Consider the following 27,669-nt stretch of genomic DNA (forward strand, 5'->3'; position numbering starts at 1 on the left):
AAAAGAAAAGAAAAGAAAAGAAAAGAAAAGAAAAGAAAAGAAAATGGGTCCAAAGACACCACCTTCCTCCAAACCTTAGCAAAACCATTATTTCCTCAGACCACAGAGTACTCTCTGTCAGATGATTATTTTCCCTTAAAATCTGAATGCTTTATCGTGATTCTCAACCTCATGGGTGAGTTCACAGATGAACATTTCAACACACAATTTCCATTTTACATTCCAAGAAAATTATACAATGCTGCCAAAGCATATTTTCATCACAAAAGATCTGCTTAACTTAATAAAACAGAGGGTAGGCTGAGGAAAAAGAAAGTTTGAAGCCCAAACTACAAAAATATCCACATTAAACTTTTTAGAAACTAGCTGAAATGCACCAAAGGAAAAATTCAAAAACAGATTTAGAAAGTGAAAAGCCATAAAGTAGCATTTTCCCTTTTATGTAGCCCTGATTGTGTTTGCTATATAATTTCACAAAGCAAATTAACTGCAACAAAGAGCCAGAGAAGAACTACTGTACCGACTTCTGGCTACATGTTGAGTTTAGTTAGATTTCAAATGGAACACTAAAGGAATTAGTGGCAGACACTGACTCCAGGCATATTACAGGGGGTGTGCTCTTATTAAACTGTATCTGTCCCTTTGTAATCATAAGGGGCCTTTCATAATCGCATTGTCAGAGCAGAACACCAACTGTATCTTCTACCATCTTTTACTTTAGAGACACTTGCCAAGGGGAGAAGAAGCAACAACACATTCACTTGCCAATACCGGGGAGAAACAGGGTGGAGGCTGGAGTCACCTCGGGTTTACAACTTTGTTTTATTTTTTCAGTTTTGGATTTCTTTTCCCCCTTGCTCTGAAAGGTAAGAGCTTAATTACTAAAAGGTCATTACTGAATGGAGGGAAGGAGCGGAGATGGAAATTTGGTAATTTTCCTGCAGAAAATAATGGACCTGGAATAGATTATCAAAATTTTGTGTACAAAATCTTCAGGAAGAAAAAGCTTTTTAAAATTATTATTATTATTTTTTTTTTTACCAGAGGGAACACATAGAAAAACAGAATTGTATGAAGTACAGTGCATCTGTCTGTCTGTCTGAGCTTTCCCCAGCCCTCCTTAAATATCTCCAAGCCTACCATCTCAATAGATGATTAAAAGAGGAAGGAATGAATGGAGAGAGCAGTCTGGTTTTCTAAGCCTCTATTTTACTGTACATACTTAGTCCAATACATGTATTACTCCTTTCCATTTTCCCCCAACCAATAATGGGACAAAATAAACTCTGAGGTAAAGGCTGAAGAGCCTGCTCAAATAGAGAAAAATCCAATGGTCCCTCAGGTCTTCTTAATATACAAAGGCCCTACTCTCTGGTGGTAAGTATTAGTCTATACAACAAAGGATTCAAACGTCAGAATTTATTCAACTGAACCAAAGCCCTTACATTTGTAGGAAAACACAAGAAACAACCTGGTTCACTTTTCTGGGGGGAAAAATACTCTACAAATGTTTTCATTTAATAAAAAGAGGTTTTCCTTCACCTCCCAGTTTTTACATATCCACTTATTAAAAACATATCCACTTTCCCATTTGGTTTGCGGATATATGGGTTTTAATCATAGATAATCCCCCTACTGGCAGAGACAATGTTTTCTCAGCCTATCACAATTCTATATCTAGTATGGAAAATCTAAGAGTGTTCAAATGAGCAAGTTAATAAAATGTAGCCCAATTAGTTGAATAAAAATGAATACTAAAATTTGTTTAAAAGCCCAAATGGATTCTACAAAGGTGCATTTTGTGAAATCTCATTTTTTAATCTCAACTTTCATAGACTTTCATTTCATCCAAATTTCAAAATGATGTAACTTTATGTTGACTTTACACACAAATCAAACTAAAATCTTTTTCCTTTTTGAAGTAACGTCACACTGAAAATAGTAAAGATCATCTCACGCCCATTAGGATGGCTACTACAAAAAAAAAAAAACCAAAACACCCCCCAGGATATTACGAATACTGGTGAGGATATAGAGAAATTAGAACCTTGCGCACTGCTGGAGGGAAGGTAAAATGGTGCAGCCGCTAGAGAAAACAGTGTGGCAATTCCTAAAAAAATTTAAAATAGAAATACCACATGATCCAGCTATTCTACTTTTGGGCATTTATCTAAAAGAACTGAAAGTGGGGCACCTGGGTGGCTCAGTTGGTTAAGCGTCTGCCTTCAGCTCAGGTCATGATCCCGAGGTCCTGGGGCGGAGCCCTGCATCAGGCTCCCTGCTCCGCGGGGAGTCTGCTTCTCCCTCTCCCTCTGCTCCTCTCCCTCTCTCTCTCAAATAAATAAATAAAATCTTTAAAAATAAATAAATAAAAGAACTGAAAGCAACCTCAAAAAAATATTTACATACACGTGTTCATAGAAGTACTATTTGCAATAGCCAAAAAGTGGAAGCAACTCAAATGTGCCACAATGGATAAATAGAAAAGCAAAATGTGATCTATACATGCAATGGAATATTATGCAGCATTAAAAAGGGGAAATTCTCACACATGCTACTACATGGATATACCCTGAGACCATCTTTTTTTAAGATTTTATTTATTTGACAAAGAGAGAGCGAGAGAGCACAAGCAGGGGAAGCAGAGAGAGAGAGAGAGAGAGAAGCAGGCTCCCCACTGAGCAAGGAGCCCGACGTGGAGTTCGATCCCAGGACTCTGGGATCATGGCCTGAGCCCAAGGCAGACGCTTAACCAACTGAACCACCCAGGTGCCCCAAAGCCTGAGGTGCCATTATGTAAAGTGAAATAAGCCAGTCCCAAAAGGACAAATAATGTAGGATTCCACTCAAATGAGCAACCTAATATAGTTCAATTCATAGTAACAAAATGTATAACTGTGGTTGCCAGTGGCAGTGAGGAGAGGGAAATGGAGAGCTATTCTTAATGGGTATGGAGAAGTTCTGGAGACCAGTTGTACAACTATGTGAATATATTTAACATTACTGAACTGTACAGTTAAAAATGGGTCACATGGTAAATTTTGTGTGATATATATTTTGTACTACAATTAAAAATTAAAAAGAGGGGCACCTGGGTGGCTCAGTCAGTTAAGTGTCTGACTCTTGACCTCATCTCAGGTCTTGATCTCAGGTTTGTGAGTTCAAGCCCCACATTGGGCTCCACACTGGGCATGGAGCCTACTTAAAAAAATAAAATAAAATAATTTTTAAAAATTAAAAAGATACAATTGTAAAATGAATAGTAAAGAAACTTAATGCAACTCTCTCTATAAAAACTATGTAGATAATATACTAGTAATGTCACATCTAGAACATACAAAGAAAGTCTAAAATGTCCATATAGTGAGTCTGTAAGACTATACTTATACATACGCTCCTTTGGTTCTCTGTTAAATAGTACAAACTTTGGATTTCTTTTTCGATTTCAGTTTCTCGAGCCCTTTCATCCACTTGTTTCCCTGGTGCCCAGAAATCACAGAGAATTATCAGTCCATGAAGATAAATACCTCAATATTTTGGCTACTCTACCAAGCTTCAGCTCATAGGGGTTGAAGTTTAATACTTTTCTCTAAGGGGAAGGAAAAAGGAGAGAAAGGGAACCACGGTTCTTTTATAAAAATGCTGCCTTTAACATGGGAGACTGACATTACTCACCCTCCAGCAATAGATGACCTCTGCAGGTGACTTTTTTCAATAGTAAAGTAGAATATTCCATTTACCCGATTCTCCCTGTGATTACCAGTTTATATTCACAGAACGGTAATTTGGGAGAACTGGGGGGTGGGGGTGCTGATCTGTGGCCCCAGGACGTCATTGCTTTCTGTTCTATTGACTTCTTCAGCTATCCTGCCTGAAACCTTGACCTTATTAGCTATTAAGGCCACTGATTCAGCTTTCATTCTTTCATATTTCCTCTCCTTATTGATGGCAATCTAAAACTAGAATTATTGGAAATATGGAAAGCAGCCTAAATGCCCAACAATACTGAGAGATTTGATTAAATTATGATACATTAGCTCCATGGAGTGCTATGAAGCTTTTGAAATTATTATAGGAGCCATTTAACAACAATTTAAAAGTCTATGATAAAAACAGAACTACCATATGATCTAGCAATTCCACTTCTAGGTATTTATTCAAAGAAAATGAAAACACCAAATCAAAAAGATATGTGCACCCCCATGTTCATCACAGCATTATTTACAATAGCCGAGATATGGAAGCCATAAATGGATGAATGGACAAAGTAAATGTAGTATAAACATACCACAGAATAGTATTCAGCCATAAAAAATAAAATCTTGCCATTTTGCAAGAACATGGATTGACCTTGAGGGCATTATGCTAAGTAATGAAATAAGTCAGACAGAGAAAGACAAATATTATGATCTCGCTTATGTGAAATCTAAACAACACAACAAAAAAACCAAGTTTATAAATTGGTCGTTGCTGGGGGTGGGGCATAGGAAGTAGGAAAAATGGGTAAAGAAAAGTATAAACTTCCCATTATAAAATAAATCATGGGGATATAACGTACAGCATGGTGACTGTAGTTAATAATACTGTACTACATATTTGAAAGTTGCTAAGAGAGCAGATCTTAAAAGTTCTAACACAAGAAAAAAAAATTTGTAACTATGTATGGTAACGAAAGTTAACTAGACTTATTGTGCTGATCATTAGAGAGGCCACAGATACCGAATCATTATGGTATGCACATCAAACTAATACAATGTTATGTGTCAATTATACTTCAATTTAAAAAAGTTTATGACATATTAAGTGAACCAAAAAGTAGTCTAGTATATATCCAGGTACACTATGGTTGCAACTATAAAAACAAGGCTAGGCTGGAACAAACAAAAATTCTAAATTAACCATGTTAGAGTAGCAAAAATATGGGTAACTTTTTCACCTACGACTATCAATTATAATTATGTGTTTAATTTTTTAACAATAATTATAAAGAAAAATCTCATTTAACATTTCAGCCTCATTCTATAGCTCCAAATACAAAAATGATCCAAATGAGGTTCTCATCCCTAGAGCTACGTTCAATATTTAATTTCCCATGTGGAGAATATATCGAGGATGGGGCTAGCCACTCCGTCAATGCCCATCTTTTTCCAGTTAAGAAATATGAGTTAACTGTTATAATTTTCCCTGCCTTTTCCTGAATTTCTATGCCCTTTGCCATGTTTGTCACCATGGAAGTTTTCTTTTACTTCTGTGGTTAAAACATTCCAAAGGATAAGCCCTAAATGATTGGGGGCTGATGAGAAATACTACAAAGGCTATCATTTATGGCATCATTTATGAAAAGATAAACCCTCTACTTAAGCTAGAGAATTAGACACTGTCAGAGCAAGAAAACTTTGGATATTATCTATGGTTCTTTGGATAGCCTCATCCCATTTTAAAAGAAACCCCAGGCCCAGAATGATGAGGTAAGTTTCCCAGAGTCTCACAGCTGCAGAGCTGTAAGCCCATATGGCCTGATTTTCCTTCTACCATGCCGGCTGCTTCCAGGAAACGGAGCTTCCAGTAAACTAAAGAGGGGCCTCTAGGACAACCAACAGTAATGAGTAAAAAAATTAAATTGTGAGAAAATGTCAACTTGAAAACAATCTTCTGTGTCTGCAAAAACATAATAGGTATTACAGAGCAAAAGGAGGCATGGAAAGAGTCACAAATTAAAAACCAGAAATGCACTCTAAAACTTAACTGATTGTTCATCTTTTTCAGTGACAGACTTATTCAGATATAATCCATGTACCATACAATTCACCCACTTGAAGTACACAATTCACTGGTTTTGAGGATGTTATAGAGTTGTACAACCAATACCACTGTCTTAGAACATTTTCATCACTCCAAAAAGAAATGCCATGCCCTTTAAAAGCTATCACACACATGCCCCAGTTCATCCACCCCTAGTTATAAAACCACTAGTCTACTTTCTGTCTTCATAGATGTACCTGTTCTCAATATCTCATATAAATGGAACCATGCGATAAGCTGTCTTCTGCAACTGGCATCTTTCACGTAGCCTCGTGTGCCCAAAGCTCGTCCACGTTGCAGCGTGTGTCATTCCTCCCTTCCTCTGATTACAATCACCCAGATCCTTGCAGCCCAAGTGCTTTGTCTTTGTGACACACACAAATGAACACGGGTAGATATACACAGGGAAAGGGCAGGAGAGTGGTAATGAAAAAGATTTCCAGGCTTCTACTTTTCATACTTACTTTCATTTTGTAAAGCAGCCTCGGCCTTTTCGACAGTGACCAACAGATTTTCAGAAAGGTCTTTTCTCTTGCTCACTATTGGAAAACCATTCCAGACATACATCATTTCCTAATGAGGAAGAACGAAAAGCCATTTGCAATTATGTGAGGTTATTCAATGTCCTTTACAACAACGAAACTACTCTCTTGGTTGCTACGGATCTCAAGACAACCTTCAGAGATCACTTTCCTTAGCTTTCCTCATTTGGAGTGTGGTGAATACAATTTCCCCCTTTCTCGTTTTAGCATATGCCTTTTGCCTTTTATACCACTCAATATATATAGTATATTATGTTTTTACTGAAAAATGTACTCATTCATTTAAGCATCTACTGGTAGTTGATCCTTTTGGAAGATAATAGGTTACAAATACAGAAATAAATAGAATATTTTTAACTGATACTACGAACAATTGTATTTGATACAAATTTTTGTTGTTACTTTTAAGTAAAGGGAAATATTTTAAAATATCTGCCAACTGTTTACATAAAATGTTTCCAAGGACTTCACTGGAAATGAACATAGAAAATATTTTAATGGTTCTTTCATCCCATTAAAAACATGTGACAGTCCAGCAATACAATCCAACATGCAGGAAATGCATTCATTTAAAGGCCATATGGCTGAATGACAGCCCCTGAAAGTGTAAACTAATGATTTCTTATTGCAAATTACATCTCATAGGCTAACAGATGAGAATTTTTTTGGACCAAAAGCAAATATGCTTTTGCTTGAAAATATTTTTCTAACTTTCCTGGTAGTACAGTTCATATTTTTAAGGGTTTAAAATAAGCAGGGTAATTAGTATCTTCTTGGAGATAAATGAATTTTAAAATACGATAAAGATATTGTTTGAACAGCTTCTTACAGGGAAGTCACATAAATGAGGAAAATACATTCCAGTGGCAGCAAAGTCACCTCTACTCTACGGCACTGAAAACTAAGATCACAACACTCTAATTTTTTTTAACAACCAACAGTTTCTTATTGCTAATAGTGTAAGACCTTGATTCAATAATTAATGGAATAATTAACTGATGATCTTTAAGTTTTGTTTTTATTGAGAGACTATCAGAAGAAGGCAAGCTCATATCTGAGATTCTAAAAATAACATTTTGGTGAAATTCCTGGTTAACACCAATTCAAACCAATTCTACATCCTTAAACCTGCAGAAAGAAGTGCAGTTAGTTCCCCTTACTCAAAGTAGGATATAGTTATATACACATGAGCAACTAAGTTCTAGGGCACAGAAAGGGCTATCAGGCTTTAGAAAATTTTCACGAAAGTTCTGTGACACAAAGAAGAAATTTCCCAGTGCAAATCACTTGATAGAAATCAATCAGGAATGGATCTAAAAGTATAATTGGTGAAACAGCAATAGTCTCCCATGTGAGCTGGGAAAGGGGGATGCTTGGTCATTTTGGTGATTTGCATGGTGTTCCTGTTTTTATCTGTGCTCAGATTTGATGACAGAGTGCTGTTTTTGTCTCATTCCATCACAGGCACAGAATAACCTGGTCTGATGGTGGTGCTCTCTGGGATTGTTTATCTTAAGTAGAGAACAACTGGACCTAGGTATAGGCTAGTTCCTATCTGATACCTGTTACAGGCTACCGTTTTCTTTCTCACAGAATATATAAAGAGCTCCTATGAGTCAATGACAAAACAATAAACAACCTAATGAAAAATTACATTAGTATATGAACAATTCACAAGAGAAGAAATAAAAATAATAAGCACATGAAAACATGCTCAACCATACCAACAGGGAAATGTAAATTAAAACAGTGAAACACTGCTGGTAGAAATTTAAACCAGTAAAGGCTTTCTGGAGGGCAATTTGGCAATGTCAAAATAGTAACTGCATATACTCTTCAACCAGGAATTCCATTTCTAGAAATCTTCCCAGAGAATTACATGACCATGCACCAAAAAAAGCAATATAGGGGCGCCTGGGTGGCTCAGTCGTTAAGCGTCTGCCTTCGGCTCAGGGCATGATCCCAGGATCCTGGGATCGAGCCCCGCATCAGGCTTCCTGCTCCACTGGGAGACTGCTTCTTCCTCTCCCACTCCCCCTGCTTGTGTTCTATCTCTCGCTGGCTGTCTCTCTGCCAAATAAATAAAATCTTTAAAAAAAAAAAGCAGTATGAAAGAATATTCATTGTAACATGTTTGTAATAGTAAAAACTGGAAACTAAACTGTCAAAGAGGAATAGCTGAATAAACTCTGGAATACAAAAAAAAAAAAAAAATCAAGAAACCCCAAAGGAGGACTGTAGGTGTCAGCTTGCGTTTAATGGTTTTCCTGTGCTGACTACATATGCAAAACTAAAGCCCCAAAGAGCCCGAATAATTTGATACATTCAGTACTTTTAAAGAAGTATTCATTAAAAAAATTTAAGTGGAAATTATGCTTTTCATGAAGTGTAGTCTAAACAACATAATGATTAAGAATGTGGGCTCCAGGGACACATGGGTGGCACAGTCGGGTAAGCGCCTACTCTTGGTTTCGGCTCAGGTGAGATCTCAGGATCATGAGATCGAGCCCCACGTCAAACTCTACGCTGAGCATGGAGTCTGCTTGAGACTCTCTCTTCCTCTCCCTCTGTCCCCCCTGCTCATGCTCTCTCTCTCTAATAAATAAATAAATCTTTAAAAAAAGAAGAAGAAGAAGAGGAATGTGAGTTCCAGCACCACACTGTGGAATGCAGCAGCCACCAGCCACTTCGGGTACCTGAGCACTGGAAATGCGGCCAGTCCACACTGAGATGTGCTCTGAGAGTAAACTACACACTAGATTTCAAATAATTAGTACCATAGATAGGAATGTGAAATATCTCATTAAGTTTTTACTGGTTATATGTTCAAACAAACATTTTACATATGTTGGGTGAAACAAGATATGTTCTTAAAATTATTTTCACGTTTCCTTTAATTTTTTACATTTTTTTGACCTCTTAATTTTTAATGTGGCAATGAGAAAAGGTAAAATCATATAAGTGGCTTGCATTAGAATTCAACTCAACTTTAATTAAGCCAACTCACCTCTCTGCCTGAATTTCCTTATCTATAAAATGGGGCTACAGGGAGAAAGTACCCTCATAGTTACTGTAAGAATTAAATGATATATTGTTTTAAATAGCCTTTCAAAAAATAATAAATGATATATTTTTAAATATCATAATGCCTAGAACATACCAAGTAGTCAAAAAACATTAGCTATAATTTTTATGATTATTTAATTATTAATAATTCATAAATGTTCACCTTACAAATACCCTTACAATGGCATTTAATTGAGCCAAACTTCACAGCAAACAGCTAAACTTCACAGGTGTGCTTCCTGCTGCTGTGAATAGATGATTTCTTTCTAAAACACCAACAGTAAATAAAATAAAAACAGATACCAGGGCAGGCACGATGAGCTTCACAGGAGCAGGCAACGAGGCAGAGTAACGTCGAGACTTCCTTACAGCAAACTTCTCAGTAGGGATGGATTTCCCGGCAATTCTCTGCTTTAAGCTATCCACCTGTCTGTGAAGAACCCAACCCCAGCCCCAGCAAAAGGTCATTAGAACACAGACGTTATTGATACCTGCAGTTTTCATGCTGCACTCCCCATACCAGCAGCAGCAGCAGCATCTAGAAATGCAAATTTTCAGGGCGCCTGTGTGGTTCAGTCAGTTAAGCGTCTGCCTTCAGCTCAAGTCATGATCCAGGGTCCTGGGATCAAGCCCCATGTTGGGCTCCCTGCTCAGCAGGGAGTCTGCTTCTCCCTCTCCCTCTGCCTCTTCCCCAGCTTGTGTGCGTGCTCTCTCTCTCTTTCTCGCTCACTCTCTCTCAAATAAATAACTAAAATCTTCAAAAAAAATTTTTTTTTAAATGCAAATTTTCAGACTCCACCCCAGTGGTGGAGTGACCTAATATTAGTGATCTAATATCAGTGACTCTAGAGCTGGGCGCAGCAATCTGGATTCTAGTGAGTCCTCCAGGTGATTCGGATGTGTGCTGAAATGTGAGAACCACTGACTGACACATACTTCTCTCTAGTTAACGTGGCTAATATCTTAATTTATCAAACACAATCAAGGAAATCTAGATATAAAATTGGCAATGCACCCCAATGTTTGTAGCAGCAACGTCAACAACAGCCAAAATATGGAAAGAGCCCAGATGTCCCTCAACAGATGAATGGGTAAAAAAGATGTGGTGTAAACACACACACACACACACACACACACACACACACACACAATGGTATACTACTCAGCCATCAAAAAGAATGAAATCTTGCCATCTGCAAAGACGTGGATGGAACTAGATAGAGGGTATTATGCTAAGCAAAATAAGTTAGTCAGAGACAGACAAACACTATGTGATTTCACTCATATGTGGAATTAAAGAAACAGATGAATATAGGGGAAGGGAAGGAAAAATAAAATAAGATGAAAACAGAGAGGGCAACAAACCATAAGAGACACTTAACTATAGGAAACAAACAGGGTTGCTGGAGGGGAGGTGGGTGGGGGGATGGAGCATTAAGGAAGGCACTTGAAGTAATGAACACTGGGTTGTACCTCTGAAACTAATAATACAGTACATGTTAATTAAATTGAAATTGAATAAATATTTTTTTTTTTAAGATTTTATTTATTTATGTGACAGAGAGACAGCCAGCGAGAGAGGGAACACAGCAGGGGGATTGGGAGAGGAAGAAGCAGGCTCCCAGCGGAGGAGCCTGATGTGGGACTCGATCCCGGATCGCCAGGATCACGCCCTGAGCCGAAGGCAGACGCTTTAACGACTGCGCTACCCAGGCGCCCCGAAATTGAATAAATATTTTTAAAAAAATAAAATAAAAATAAAAATAAAAATTGGCAAATTCCATAAATAAGCAGGAAAAGAGTCCAAAGTATTTACTTTTACGTGGATACTCAGAGAGAGGAAAAAGGGTATATGGTACATTTCATATTCATATCTATTCCTACTTATTCCTGTCTTTATCCTAGGACACAGATCTGTAAGATAACGTGCTTCAAAACACAGCTGTCAATTAATGTATACTTAGAGAAAAAGTTTCTCAAACATAGGTTATTTTGAAAATAATCAACTAAAGACATGCACCATGATTACAAACTTCCTCTTAAAAGCCTAAGAAATCCCCATTGTGAAATTTACAAGCACATAAATATGAGAGTAGGACGGAGAGACTCTATATTCCCAACGCACTTTCTTGCACACAAATTTGTAAGTGCACCAAACAGGTTGCTGAGACAAAGTTCAGGAAAATAAATATCCAATTACATCATTGAAAGAAAAAGTAAGATGAAACAAGAGAAAAAATATTCCAATAAGAGGACAAGATTGTGTTCGGTTCTTTCTGGCACAATCTGGGGATATGAACTCTAAAGCAGAACGCCCATGATTTGATGTTCAGTAACATCAGAGGAAGAAGCAGTGGAAATGTGAAGTGGGGGTTGGGGATGGGGGATAGAAACATGCTTTGGACAGGAAATCATGTGGTTTGAAGACTGCAGAGTCTGTATGAAAAAACATTCACTGGGCGACTCTCTTCTCATTATCCCAACCAATTAGATGCTATCATACAGCAGACCTCAAGCTTTCTTCTGAAAATAGGACTGGTTACATGTTTCACAAAAATTGTTTTGATATGGAGAACACTTACTCTAAAGTGGAAGAGACAGAGGGAGAGTTAAAGATTTCAAAGTATCTTAATATTCCATTCCATCCGTTGTTTGTGTGAAACAAGGACGTACATTTTACCAGCAAGAGGTGGCATGAATCCTACCATGGCTTCCACTGGTGTTGATTCTATAGTTAGTATACATGTTCCTTTTTGCAAAAATAGCTTTTAAAAAGAAGATGAAAAAGTGGTTTTGGTCCTATCTTCAGATTTGTCCTGACAAATCTTGAGGGTCCAGCTAACATATTATTTCTTGTAACATGAGCACAGGATATAGGATTCCATGTAAAAAGTTTTGTCATTAAATATGTTTGAAGGATGTAGTAGAGCTTCTCTCTTCCTTAACTTCCTCATCTCCAGTGGTCAGCTCCTCCCCTCTACCATACCCTCTCTTAGACCACTTTGGCACCTGTGACTTTGCTACCTTAAACAACATGGAGATTAAAGGCACCGACCCCCTCCCACATGGTCAAAAATCCACAGATAGCTTTTGACTCCCCCCAAATTTAACTGCTAACAGCCTACTGCTGACCAGAAACCTTACCAATAACATAAACAGTTGATTAATACATATATTGTATGTTGTATGTGTTAAATGCCATACTTTGACAGTAAAGTAGACTAAAGAAAAGAAAATGTTATTGAGAAAATCATCAGGGGGGCACCTGGGTGGCTCAGTCGGTTAAGCATCTGCTTTTGGCTCAGGTCATGATCCCAGAGTCCTAGAATCAAGTCCCGCATCGGGCTCCTTGCTCATCGGGGAGCCTGCTTCTCCCTCTGCCTGCAGTTCCCTCTGCTTGTGTTCTGTCTCTCTCTCTCAAATAAATAAAATCTTGAAAGAAAGAAAGAAAGAAAGAAAGAAAGAAAGAAAGAAAGAAAGAAAGAAAGAAAGAAAGAAGGAAGGAAGGAAGGAAGGAAGGAAGGAAGGAAGGAAGGAAGGAAGGAAGGAAGAAAAAGAAAATCATCAGGAAGAGAAAATGCATTTTCGGTATTGTACTGATCAAAAAAAAGTCCACTTGAAGGGGACCCACACAGTTCAAACTCATGTTGTTCAAGGGTCAACTGTACGTTAAATGTAGCATGATGTCCTATCAAATATCATCTTTTAGTCCTTTAACGTGCAGTGTTCCTTCCTTCAACAGGTCCTCTCACATGCTCTTCCCTTGGTCTGAAACTGTACCACCACAACTCCCTGCTGCCTCGGCGGCTCCTACTCTGCCTGCAGATACCATCTTAACCATTACTGGCTCTACACATATATAAATACCCTTCCTCCCATTGGAGAATGGTGGGGGGACAGTGAGCAGTGTTGACGATGCAAGTATTATCAGCTTCTGGCTTGCTAACTGTGGTCCCAATCACCAAAAGAGGAAAAAATACCAGGTTTGCTCAGGAAGACTAAACACAGTAAGTTTAACATGCTTTTGGGTGGCACAATTGGTTACACGTCAGACTCTTGGTTTTGGCTCAGGTCATAATCTCATGGTCCTGGGATTGAGCACCACATCGGCTTGGGACTCTCTCTCCCTCTCCTTCTGCCCTTCCCCCACTCTCTCTAAAATAAATAAATAAAATTTTTAAAAAATAAATAAACAAAAAATAAATAAAATGCTTTCACATTTTCAAGGAAAGGTGACAAATGGGAGCTGGCTATATGGGTCGGGAGCTCAGTCAGGAGGTCTGAACTAGGGATTTAAACTTGGCCTGGCTGAGATTTCCTAAGGTTGAGGCTCTAAGACATCAACATTTAATAGCTGGATAAAACAGGATGAGCCTACAAAGATACTGAGAAGGAATGGCAAGAAAAGTAGTTAAGAAAAAAAAATTAGTCGTGTATTATAATTTTGCCATTATTTGTGTGATAATTTCACTGATGTCTGGTTCCATTACAAGATTATAAACTCCACAAGGACAGGAGCCATGCCTGTTTATTCAACACCCAACACGGTACCCTTCACACAGTAGGTGCTCGAAAACAAGGTTACAGATGATGGACGGACACCAATCTAAACAAAGTTAAACAGATAAGTTCACAGCAGACCCTCTCTGAGTGTGGTTTTTAAGTGTTCCTGCACTGAATGAGTAGAAATTAAAGAAGATATGAAGGTAAAGTCTGGGAGAACACTTAGGGGGAAAGAAGGATATATCCAGGATGTGTGTCATAGCAAAAGTGCCTTGCTTACCTGAATAAAGTTACCACATCCTCTTTAGTTGCCGCTACATCCTCCTCTGGAAGCATACTCAAAATTGCAGCTTTCAAGAACACGTAAGTTGCCTGGAGGAAAGAAGAGAAGCAGCTAGTTATAGGGCATCTCTAGGTATGTGACATTTCTATCTTGCAAGTCAGGAATGACCTACAAACTGTCCAGAGGTAACATTTAAAAGGCACCAAAAAAAATAAATAAATAAAAGGAAAAAAATAAAGTCTTATACTGCCTGTTTCTACTGAGAAGACGTTTCAGTTAATTTTGACCATTTTCCTATTATACAACTGTAGTGTTTATGGTCAAGAAAGTACACAGAATGAACAGGGAACTGTTGTCTCATTTCTCCCAACTTCTCACAAATAGATCAGAATTAATTTTAACTATTATGAAAAGCCTTGTCATCAGGGCATCATAAAATCTATGGAAAAATTATCAAGGCTGTTGATACTGAATAACTTTTAAATGTAAGTACACTTCACCCTGAGAGGTAAGAACCTCTTTGTTGAAAAGGACTGTTTGGATGGCTTTTAGAACATGTAGAGCTAAAGACAGTGCTTCTATGCTGTAGGTACTTAATGCCTAAGTTGAGAAAGTAGTGTTGATGTCATACTTCTGAGCAATCGGTCCTAAAGAAAAATCATCCTGGACACTTACTAGCAAACAGATAACAGTAATGAAAACATAGCACTTTACCTTGGACCATTTACTTTCTTTGCAAAGCAGATCAGAATAATAATATGCCTCCATCCAGTTTTGTTGGAATACATAAATCCACATCAGCTCCCAGTAACAGAGATGGTGAAACTGTTTCCATTCTTCTTGAACTGAAATGCATTTTCGAAATATCTCTTGTGCCTATAAGTCAATTGCAGAAAGCTGATCATCCAGATATTAGACAAGGAGAAAATAACCTAATGGAAAAATACATAAATCACTTTGTACAAAAAGAACAAAAGCATCGCTCATTAAACCACTCAATGTGATGATAGATGTTCCTTTCCCTACATGCAATGATACAATTAAGCTCTGCCTCTTGATTTAGCTTCGTGAGGGGGCTGTGGGACTTTATAATGTGGGAGTAGTGAAGTTCCTTCCCAGGAAGATATAAAATGCAGAAGTCCTTTACCAAAGGACTGAAAATATAAAAGTCAGAACTCCCAGAAGTTAAAATATACCTTAAACAAAGTTAAAGGAAGGCTGGGAGAAGATATCACTACATCCACAACTGGCCAAAATTAATCCTTATCATATAACAATTCAATAAAATACTTGAAAAAAAAAGACAACTCAATGGGAAAATTGTCAAAGATATGAATAGGTAATCAGAGAAAAAGATATACAAGTGACAGACATACACATGAAGGAATTTGTAAACTGAAAAATATAAATTTAAAAATTAGATTCTCAGGGCACCTGGCTCAGTCGATTAAGCACCTGAATTTTGGTTTCGGCTCAGGTCACAATCTCCGGATCCTGAGATCAAGCCCCACGTCAGTCTCCAAACTCAGCTTGAGCTTGTCCCTCTTCCCCCCACTCAGCCCCTCCACCCCCACCCAGCTCTTGTGTGCATATGTGCATGCTCTCTCTCTCCCTAGAATAAATAAATAAAATCTTTTAAAAAATTTGATTATCATATTTTGGCTATGACATGGGCAAGAATACAACAGATAATGTCCAGAGTTGCCAAAGTGCATTGGAAGTAAGTATGCTCATATCTTTACAGGAGTTTAAAAGGAATAACCTTAGTTATTAACCTTAGTTAGGAGGGCAATTTGGCTAAATTTATCAAAATGCAAACATCTTTGACCTAGAAATCCTGATTATCAATATCTGTCTTATATAAATACACCTGTGCACAGAAATATACACTTGATGATGTTTACAACAGCATTATTTACAGTAGCCAAATGTCTATCAATAGTGGACTGCTTAAGTATCATATATCCATCTCATGGAATGAAACCCAGCCATCAAAAAGAATGAGGGAGATTTAGATACACTGACCTGGAAAGAAATCCAAGATGTATTGCAGGTAGAAAAAAAAAAATCAAAGAAAAATACATATGTTTGACCTCATTTGTGTAGAAGAAAATTATTTGTGAGTATACGTCTATGAAAAAGTCCATAGTCATCATCTTTAAGAAAACTAGTGAGTAATTTCCTTTGATGAGGAGTATGTGTAGTACAGTGAAGTTGTATCTTATGCAGGGGCTAGATTTCAAAGTCAATATGCAATACAGAAACTGATCAAGTTTTTTCAAATTCCTTTAAAGGTTGCCCACTTGTATTTTGTATATTCTACCCCAAGCTGACTCATGTATTTAATGTGTAATTATAGACTGTATTCAGTAATCTACATATAGAATGCGTACACAAAATTAAATTTGGGCATTTTAATGACATGTTTTGTCTATATTGCTGTCTAGTGCATATAGCTGAATTTACTTAAGCTGAATGAGTGTGACACAACCCCACCTTACAGACAACTCCCCAAGTTACTTCCCCCAAGATAAATTACCTCTTCCACATTCCCTTTCAGCAGCTCTATCCGGGCATGATAAAACAACATGAGGGAGCCCTGGGGAGAAAGGAAGCAGACAGACTGATCAGTGGTCAGCCCCGCCTGATTGGTTATGGCCGAAACATGCATTTCAAATTCTAAGCATACGTTTGGAAACTGCTGGAGGAAGGGTGCAAGGAGACTCTCTGCTTCCACAACATTCACTTCTCCTGTACCTAGAAATGCAACAGGAAAGGCCTCAGTCTTCATGAAACAGGGTAGATACTTATAAGTAATTCTCCACATTTCAGTAAAATATAGCAAACACCTATTTGTGGAAAAGATAAGAACTGTTAATTTGGCAAGACAAGTCCCACCCACGACTTTAGTTTAAGAAAGCTCTAGGACCGACTAATTCCTAAGAATGGAGGGAGTTATTGTTGAGTCCTAATTGGGCTTTCTGGGTTTAATAACAATATTAACTTAACTTCACCAAAAATTAAATTTTCTACTCAAAAAGAAATCTAATACAAATATGCTAAAATAGATCACCTTAAACAAACTTTACCAAATGTCTTTAGCGGAAAACAGATACAAAATATTCAGGGAAAGAAATCCTCCACCCCCCTCTGCCAAATGTTACTATGACAAATGTCACTATTTTTCATCTTTCCTCAAAAAAGAAAAAAAAAGTTAAGACATACAGACTACTAGCACTTAGTGATTTATTTTCTAATTGTTTTAATTGAAATATAATTAACATACAATGTTATCTTGGTTTCGAGGGTACAATCTAAAGTTTGTACTTACTCAGATGAAAGGTAATCAACTTTCAATGACATAAAACGTACTCCAGTCCTTACCAAGTATTAGGGAGATATAAGTATGAAAAGCTAGTATAGTTAAGCAGCATAGTGGAGACCTCATGCTTCTTCCTGATGCACCTTCCTGTAACTGCAGGAGGCCCAACTCCTGTGGGAAACAAATGCATTTCAGAAGGAGACAACATGACTGAAAAATCACATTCAGACACTACAGAGGCCGAGTTCCTGTGTCTCCACCCTCCAAGAAGGTGGTGTCTATTTTCCAAGAGCTTAGAAAAGGGGCAATGCTTGACCAGAAACAAAAGTTACATTTTAAATTGGCATGAGATAGATAATCTCACAAACTCTTTCATATTATGTGATTCTAGGGAGAGGATAAAGGCAGTGCTCATTTCATAGAAATGTTGTATTTCTCTGATAAAAATATTAATTTCTTCAAACATGCTGAGGATCTAAATATGAGGCATTATGGTGGGTATGAACAAATACAGGGTTTTTTTTACATTTTTTATTTAAATTAAATTAATTAACATATAATGTTTTCTGGGTTTCAGAGGTACAGGCCGGTGATTCATCAGTTTTATATGATACCCAGGGCTCATTACATCACATGCCCTCCTTAATGTCATGAACAAATACAGTTTTATCTTCAAAGACCTTTCCAACAAATAGGGAAGACACTACATGAACACACGGTCATATTAGAATGTGGTGAATGCCGTAAGAAAGATAAATGATTCCAACTTAGGAATACTTGAGCTTCACTGGGAGAGGATAAGGGAAAGTGTGAGGAACAGTGGACATTTATCTCAAACCTAATGGATGCAGAGGCTCTCAAGAGAACATTATTTGGGAGGCTGCTGGCCAGGGAGCGCATCCAAAATAGAGAGTAGCAGAAGCACAGAAAACAGAAAAGCACACGATATAGTTCTCAAAACCTGCCCTTTTCACTAATAGGGACAGCTTTTGCAATAAGGCAATCTGGTAATAGCATACCGAGTGTTAGGTTTAATAAATGTTATCTACTACAAAAACAACCACACAGAAATATAATGAATGAAATTCATGGAAAACATTTCCTTGCTTAGTTTTATCATGAAACTTATAAAAGTGCAAGGAAACCCAAAATACTAGAAGTATACTTGGTCCATGTGAATCATAAAATGTGAGACATAGAAATCTAGCCTAATTTCCTGGTTTTACAGAACGCTCTGGGGTTGCTAAAAGATTAAGGAAGCATATTTTAACCACACAAGAGTACGAAAGTCCAGCAAGTAGCAGTGTTAGTAAAACATACTTTTTAATCCCAGAACTTAGGTAACAAAGTAAAAAATTTTAGCTTTCAATAGAAAAACCATCTCAGCTCCTGAAAAGTACAATCAAGACCCCAATGACTTTTTACTGTCCTGCAAACAAACTGTCAATAACTGTCATGCTAGTTATGAGAATTGCTGTATTGCCCTCATATTCATCTTTCCTGTCAAAACCATGATAAAATTAAATTTGTACCCTGTTTCCTGAAAATCCTATAAATTCTAGTAGTCTGATAATCCGTGCTGGTAAAAGGGAGAGCATCTGCAAGAAGAAAAAAGTATACTTGTTAGTGTATCTATCTACAGATAAATATTAACCTCCAAACAACTTAAAGTTTTAATAATTCGGTAATATGAAATATTAGATAAAGTTTGAACCACTATACATATCTCAATCATCACATATTACACATACAGTAGTCATTACTTGTGAATTAATTTCATTTAGCTAAGACAATGAACCTAAAAAATTTAAAAACAAACAAACAACAATGGCAAAAACCCTGGCCTTTTCAGGATGCTCTAGAGAATACTTGCTCCTCTTATGTGCAGTGATGAGTGAGTGCTGAGAAGGCAATCCCTCAGTGCCCACGTCCAAACAAGATCTCTTTTAATATCCTTTTCCAGAAAGCAAGTCTGTTGAATTCTGCATAATATGCAGGAGTCAACCAAAAGTGAACAGCATGGCACTACAGTTGCTTTCTAGAACATCCCTGGGAAGCAGTGGGGAGGGGAAATCCAGCCAGTGCAAGAGCAGGTCACCTGCTTGTTCGTTTTGCTAGGAGAGAAATGGCCACATGTGTGATTCTATACGGATTCATTGGCTGCATGGTCAGGGATTTGGAAGGAATATCATTGGAATATTAATGACAAGGAAGTCTGGGGAAGAGTATAGACCTTTCTGAATGAGCAAAAAACATGAAGATATTTGTGTCCCATGTGAATGTTCACCAAAGCCTGACCTCAGCAGAGGAGGATTTGAATAATCAAGTGAATAGGGTGACCTGTTCTAACAGTCAGCCAGCCTCTTTCCCCAGCCACCCCTATCATTGACCAACTGGGTTCGCAAACAAAGTGGCCACGGTGATGTACACACTTGTGTATATTATTCCCTTTACCACTGCATTTTCTCATTAATTCCAGTCAAACCTTAATAAATTTCAAAATCTCTATAAATAACAAGTTACAGTTTGACAAATACCTACTCAAACTCTCTGTCTCCCCCTCACAGCATCAAAATCATGCCTCAAGTTATATGGCTACTGCCTCACCTATTTTCAATTCCAGGGCCGCCATTGCTAGAGCAACAGTATTTCTGACGTGGAAATGGAACCAGATTCCAAGCTCCTTATTACCAAAAATGTTGCTCGTCCACTCAGAGTGCTGCATGCTTTCCCTTGTGTGCAATCCAAACCTAGTCTGAGCGTGTGCAGAACTTTACAACACATACTGGCCAAAGTCACCGCTGGGTCACAACACAGAAAAACTGATCCCACTCTAGACACTTGTCAACAAAACCCAGGCAGCGGTTCACACACAGTGGAGAAGGCTCTGGAAACCTTAGCTTCTTTTACAAAAGCTTCTGGCGGCTTTAAATTATTTACTTACCAAATTAAAGGCACCTATTCCAAGCTTGACACCCCCTTCAAACTCATAGAAGAACTGCTGTTCAACTTTGCTCTTCTGAATTACATGCAGGATAGAAAGACATTCTCTGGATTGAAGAAAAAAGTTATCACGTAAGTTTTACTATGACTCTGAAAATAAACGTGAAGTCAAATTTCACACTGACACACGATAAGATAAATGTGATCAGCCAAAACACTAGGCAATTTTTCAATGGAGGTGACTGTGCTGAGTTTAACCTAAAAGGCTACTCGGGTAATAGTCATTAAGGAAAAACTGACACACCATTTCTACCCTGTTTATCAGGAGCAATCTTTCTGGGCTGAAACAAGACAGGGTTCGAACATCAGCACACAGGACTCCAGAGCCACAAGACTGCAGGGCCGTGACCTCACAGCTTTCCAGCAATGTCTCACAGAAGACTTCCCAGGGGTGCTCCATCCTTCGGTTGCTGTGCACGCTTGAGCAACCCTACCTTCCACCACGTATCTGAGGTGCTACTGCCAAAAAGATGTGAATTTCAATGTGATGGCCATGATCTCAAACAGACCAAATACATTAGAGCTTGCAAGTAGGAAAGACTGAAAAAGGACAGCAAATGCCATCAAACTACACCATTTGTCTTTCTTTTTCCTATTCCATCCAAGCAAATCTTTCCAATTTCTCATTTTAATTTCTTTTCTGTATATTTCCCCCTTCCCTTTATATCTGCAAAAGGCAAATACTTAATCAGAGAAATGCAAATTAAAACAATGACAAAGATATAAAACTTGGTAATGGACAGGAATGGCTTACCAAATTGACAAATATATATTTTAAAGGTAATAAGAAATTACCAGGTACTATATATCACCTTGTGTAATATAATTATAAAGTGTACAACTTCATTTATGATATGTCCTAGCCAAATTAATTTAACCTGAATCTAATATGCCGATAGATCTAATTTCCAGTTTACAGGGAATATAAGGGGCTAGAAGAATGCTATGGACTGAATTAATTATGACCCCCCTCCAAATTCATATGTTGAACCTCTAAGGCCTAATGTGAGGATATATGAAAATAGGGATTTTTAGGAGGTAATTAAGGGTGGGGTCCTAATCTGATAAGACTGGTGACCTCAGAAGAGAAAAAGAGGGAGATTATTTCTCTCTTGGCCCTGGGAGGGCTGAGCAAAAAGTAGTTAACTGTCTGCAAGCCTGAAAGAGAGCTCTCTCTGACCATGCTGGCACTGATCTTAGACTTCCAACCTCCAGAACTGTGAGAAAATAAAATTCTGTTCTTTAAGCCACCCTGTCTGTAGGATTCTATTACGGCAGCCTGAGCAGACTAAGACATAGAACAAGCTACATGAAAACTCAAGGAAGCCATCAAACAAAGCCGTGGGATATTCTGTAAGATAACTGGCTTGGGCTTTTCAACAACCATCATGAATATAGAGACTGTTCTAGAATAAAAGATATTTAGTGGACATAAACATAGGATGTAGTAGACAGTCTTATGTTGCATCCTGGTATAGACATTCCAGCAGTAAAAGAAATTTGGGGCCAACCAGGAAAATGTGAAGACAGACTGAGTATTATATGAAATGAAGATTTATTGACATGGAAAAGTAAAGATCATTAACTGAAAAAAGCAGGTTACAAAAGAGGATGCACATTAAAAAGTACATGTATGTTTAGATTTGGACAGAAAATATTCTGAAATAATATATACTAAGGTTTAACAGCCATTACCACCGTGTGCAAAGAATATGGGGTGTGAATGTTAATATCTGCTCATCTACATTTTCCTATTTTCCTAAATATATATGTCACTTTTGTGATAATAAAGCATTATTTTAATGTTTTAAATGGAAAACCAGTGCTGGCAAAGGAAAGAACAAATAGACATATTCATCTACTTTGGTAAAAGGTGGTTATAGTATGGAGATTGGCAAACTACGGGGACATAAGCATGCTCATTCATTCATTTATTGTCTGTGGCTGTTTATACTCCACATAGAGTTGAGTATATTATTTTTCAGAATAATTTTTTCAATATATATCAAAAATCTTAAATACAGGCGTACCTCTGACCCAATAAATTAATTTTATTCTAAGGAAATAGCATGGATAAACACAAAACTTACCATAAGGAGAGATACTGTATTACTATTTATAATGAAAACATATAAACAAACTAAATAGGCAATAATGGGAAATTAATTAAAAAGGCAATCACATGAGTGTATATATTTATACATACACACATGTGGTATACCCACATAATAGAATGCTATATAGCCATTAAAATCCATGATGAACTAAAAATATTTAATGACCTAAAATTCTGTGACATGAAGTAAAAACGGAAATTTCAAAATGACATGAACTATATGATTTCATTACATAAAAAGATAATTATATATGCTCATACACATGCATTAAAAACTCAAACATCAAAATATCAATAGGATGGCAGAAGGTAGAAATGATTTTCAGAATTCTTTCCTTTTTTAATCAAAATATAAATGTTCTATTTTCTGTTAATAGATGATTGTTACAAAATTTTCAAATAACATGGAGAAAGTGTAAGGACCCTGACATGACTATCCCGCAGACAGGTGGTTACTGTTAACAGCCTGGTATATAACCTTGTAGGTGGTTTTATGCTTTAGTAAGAACGCAATCTTTAAAAACCACAAATGGGATCAAATAGTATATACTGTTCTATAGGTTATATTGATGATTTCCCATGAAAATGCATGAGAGCTACCTTATTTTTTAACAAATGCATATTACTCTATGCTATGGAATAATTTATTTAACCAAATTCCTATTGTTAAATATTTACATTGTTCCCAAATTTTCCATATTATAAACAATGCTGCTAAAAGTGTGCTTGTACATTCATGAAGTACTTTTCCTACATTAAATACTGTTAACTATAGTTAATCTATCACAACTATCCTTAGGATAAATTCCCAGAAAAGGGACTTCTGAGATCAAAGGTGATACACTTTCTTAATTTTGATACATATTGTTGGAACATCCCTCAGGAAAATTCTATCAATTTAGATTCCCACCAACTTATGAGCTCCTCACACTGTCATTTTGCCCTGAATCATCTGTATCACATTTCCCTTTGTATTTTTTATTATGGTATATTTCGCCCTGATGAAAACTGAAATGTTTATTTGGTCAAGTCAGTCTTTTATGGTTCCTGATTTTACGTCATACTCAAAAAGGCTTCTGAAATTGACATCATGTATCTACTGATACGATAGATTACGAAAGGCACGATATCACTTGTATGCTATTCTTGCCATAGATGCAAAATCTGGATGTAATCATGAAGAAACATCAGATTAGTTCCCACTGAGAGACATACTACAAAATAACTACCCAGTATCTTCCAAAAATGTCAAGGTCATAAAAATAAAGAAAAACTGAGGGACTCTTCCAGATTAAAAAAAACTGAAGAGACATAATAACTAAATGCAACATCCCCGATCCTGGATTCAATCCTGCACCAGAAAAAGGATATTTTTGGTGGGACAATTAGAGAAATCAGAGTAAAATCAGTAGAGTAGTTGATAATACTGCGTCAATGTTAGTTTTTTGGTTTTAATAATCATATTGTGGTTCTATAAGATGTTAACATTGGTGACTCTGGATGAAAAATATATAAAAATTCTTTGTAAAAATTCTGAAGTTATTTCAAGGTAAAAAATTTTTAAATAAAAGTTTAAAGGCTTTTGTGCTTTAGGACTATAAAAAATATTTTCCTATGTTTTCGCTAGTACCCTTTTACAAATATTTTAATATTAGAGGCGCCTGGGTGGCTTGGTCAGTTAAGCATCTGACTCATTGTTTCGGCTCAGACATTTAACCAACTAAGCCACCAAGGCATACATATCATCTAAAAAGTCAAGAGCAGCACCTGGGTGGCTCAATCAGTGAAGCGTCTGCCTTTGGCTCTGGTCCTGATCCCAGGGTCCTGGGATCGAGTCCCACGTCGGGCTCCTTGCTCAGCAAGGAGACTGCTTCTCCCTCTCCTGCACCCTCTGCTTGGCATGCACATGCTCTCTCTCTCTTTCAAATAAAACAAAAAAACAAACAAAAAAATCTTTGGAAAAAAAAGTATTTCAAGAGGAAAACTGAAAACAATATGTCAGTTTCCCAAAACTCCTCCCTACCTCCACGCTCTTGGATGGAATATAATTTTATGAAATTACTTTGGGTAAAATTGTCTCTTAAAATACTAAATCTTGGTTCTGCTCTCACTAATGGGGCTCTGCTTCTAATAATGACACACATACTAGCTTATATTAGATTAACCCTCCCACAGATAACAGTTATGAACTTTGGAATTTAAATATATATTTAAAATGCATTTTCAGGCACTGGAAAGTGAAAACAAAAAGTAGTTAGAAACTGGAGAAGAGCTGAACTTCGAAAGATGGGAGTATCTCCCACACGGACTTTGCATTTACATAGATAGTCAGCTGAAAGTGCTCTTGAAACCCCACAACATGGGCTGCCTAGAACTGATACAGAAAGCCACAGTCCTACTGCTGGGGCTCCTGGGTGGCTCAGTTGGTCAAGTGTCCGACTCTTGGTTTCGGCTCAGGTCGTGATCTCATGGGTCATGAGACTGAGCCCCACCTCGGGCTCTGTGCTCAGAGGGGAGTCTGCTTGAAGATTCTCTCCCCCGGCCCCTCCCTCCACACTTGGGCACACCACATGCGCACTCTCTCGCTCTCTCTCAAATAAATAAATCTTTATGAAAAAAGTCTGATACTGCATTGTGGGGTTTATAATATATATAAGTGTACTATCACAAGAATAGCATAAAATACAAGTGGTAAATGAAACTATATTTTCACAAAGTTCTTGTATTTTATGGGCAATAGTACAATATTAACTCTAAGTTGACTGTGATAAGAAGGATATTATAATCACTACAGTGACCTCTAAAAAAATCAAAGAGGGCTACAACTAAGAAAACAATAGAGTGATTGATTACACTGGAATATATATGTATTTTTTAAATTTTAGTAACATAATAAAAGGCAAAAAAGAAGTGAGAAAACCAAATGAGGCAAGAGAACAAGAAAAGTAGTAGCCGAAAGTGCAAACAAATCATTTGTTATACTGAATAAAAAAGCAAGACCCAACTATAAGCATGTATAAGAACTGCAATTTAAATATAAAAACAAAGATAGGTTTAAAGTACAAGAATATATGACATATTACACTTAACACTAATTATAAAAAAGTATGAGTAGTTAAATTAATACCAGACAAAACAGACTTCAAGACAAGAAATATTATAAGGAGTTATGTAGAGACAGTTTTTAATGATAAAAAGGTTAATTCATTAGGAAGATAAAAAAAATAAAATATATACATAAACTTAATAACAGAGGCTCTAAATATACAATGCAAACACTGATGGAACTAAAGAGAGAAATGGGTAACCCCAGAATCAAAGTTGGAGATTTTTAACTCTGTGAGCAAATGATAGACCAACTAGATAAAACTCAATAAGGATATAGAAGATCCGGACAACACTATGGGCTACCTTAACCGAGCATTTGAATCGCTGCAGAAAATTCTATCAGGCAGTGCTGCTCTAGAGTCTAGACCGAAGACATACCCGTAATTTTAAATATAGAAATCGATTTTAGGAGAGAGAAACTAAGATTTCTCTGTAATTAGAAATTATGTCAGTAGCTTTTTTTTTTAGCCATTTTTCTCAAGATTGCATTTAAACTGAAATTCTGTTGTTCTATACCACTAAACACATACACAGTAAGCCAAAAAATCAAGTGCCTTTTTACCAACACCAAATAAAACCTAGTCATACTTCATGAGAATTCTGAAGTACGAATTGGACGGAGTACAAGAATCATTTAAAAACAACATCTTAATTTTTAACTTACTTATATATTTGGTAACTTGTCCTAATTTTGAGTCCACCTTTGATGAAGTTGATCATATTTTCATCCTGAAAACAATTCAGTTAAATAATTAGATCCTTTAGCAAAAGATTCTTTCACTGTTCTTTTATATATTTGTGTGATTAGAACAATACACTATCTTTTGAGGACATAATTTTTAAATTAAAACATTCTTCTTGCTTTACATTTGAAATGCTCTTCTGTAATTTTTCTTCCAAGTTAGATGGCAAAAAGAAGAACGCATTTTAAAAATCTTTGCATTACTTCAAGCAAGTAATTAAGGAAGTAATCCTTACCACTCAGTGGCCAAATATGTTAGTCCAAATCTACTGTGATAAACATCATCTAATGTGCAATTTTCTTAAGGGTTTGACAGAATCCAGAATGGGTGATTTAAGGATATGCTCTAAGGACAAACTTTCCAGTTCATCACACTCCAGTAAACGGGATGATGGTTCTTCTTTTGCAGGGTACTTTAGCATTCAGTCTACATTTAACACCGTAAATTTCACTCGTATACATTTCTAGAACAAAAATTACTGATCTGGATTCTAAACTGATTGTCACTAATATGCAGGGTTTTTTTGGAGAAAAAAATCATTTCACTTTTCTTTGCCTGATGGTCTTCAACCATAAAGTTGAGGCAGAGAGCCTAAGTGAATTATCATTTTGAGGGTCAGCATTCTAGGATTCCAAGAGACTCTCTTAATAAATTATATCGAAAACTGCTTAAAAGAAGTTAATCTAACAGTGCTAATGAAGACAGACCCGTATTTCACATTTCCAAGGAGAATATTTTTCTAGTCTATTGATAATGGAGAAATACTCTGGTATTTATTTCCTGTACACTTCAACATCCTTCTAAAGCAAGAGGAAAATTTACTTTAGCTTACAAATGTCATTAATTATTAAATCTTAACATTTAAATTATTATAAGAATCAATAAATACAAAATTCACTATGCAACTTAAATGTTTATCTTCGTATTTTAAGGAAACTTATGATTACACAAATTCCAAGACTGGCCTGGAAACAATTTCCTAATCACATTAAAATCTGCCTCAAATAATAATTTTTCATTTCGTGATTCACCAAACATTTACTGAGTGCCTATTTTACACCAGGCATCTGAATGCAACATCAGACAAAAGCAATACAAGGTGCTAAGGACTGGAGTCATGCACACGGATGGAGATATGCACAGGATGTCATGAGAGCACACAGCAGGGGAGGGGGTGGCAT

General features: G+C 36.9%; 1 protein-coding gene across 2 annotated transcripts in view; it reads right to left on the reverse strand.

Moving 5' to 3' along the window:
* The window catches only part of TTC39B (tetratricopeptide repeat domain 39B), a 116,795-nt gene that overhangs the window by 9,072 nt on the left and 80,054 nt on the right, over positions 1–27,669 (reverse strand). For both annotated transcript variants that reach the window (XM_040631450.1, XM_008689832.2), the window contains exons 8-17: positions 26,410–26,474; positions 20,463–20,568; positions 19,051–19,116; positions 17,581–17,689; positions 16,886–16,953; positions 16,736–16,795; positions 14,911–15,072; positions 14,194–14,285; positions 9,714–9,840; positions 6,267–6,375 (exon numbers count right to left, since the gene is read on the reverse strand). In XM_040631450.1, the coding sequence (XP_040487384.1) occupies positions 6,267–6,375; positions 9,714–9,840; positions 14,194–14,285; positions 14,911–15,072; positions 16,736–16,795; positions 16,886–16,953; positions 17,581–17,689; positions 19,051–19,116; positions 20,463–20,568; positions 26,410–26,474 (964 nt within the window). The remainder of the gene's footprint in view (positions 1–6,266; positions 6,376–9,713; positions 9,841–14,193; positions 14,286–14,910; positions 15,073–16,735; positions 16,796–16,885; positions 16,954–17,580; positions 17,690–19,050; positions 19,117–20,462; positions 20,569–26,409; positions 26,475–27,669) is intronic.

This window comes from Ursus maritimus, unplaced genomic scaffold (assembly GCF_017311325.1).
Source record: "Ursus maritimus isolate PB19 unplaced genomic scaffold, ASM1731132v1 scaffold_17, whole genome shotgun sequence".
In the NCBI taxonomy this organism is placed as follows: Eukaryota; Metazoa; Chordata; class Mammalia; order Carnivora; family Ursidae; genus Ursus; species Ursus maritimus.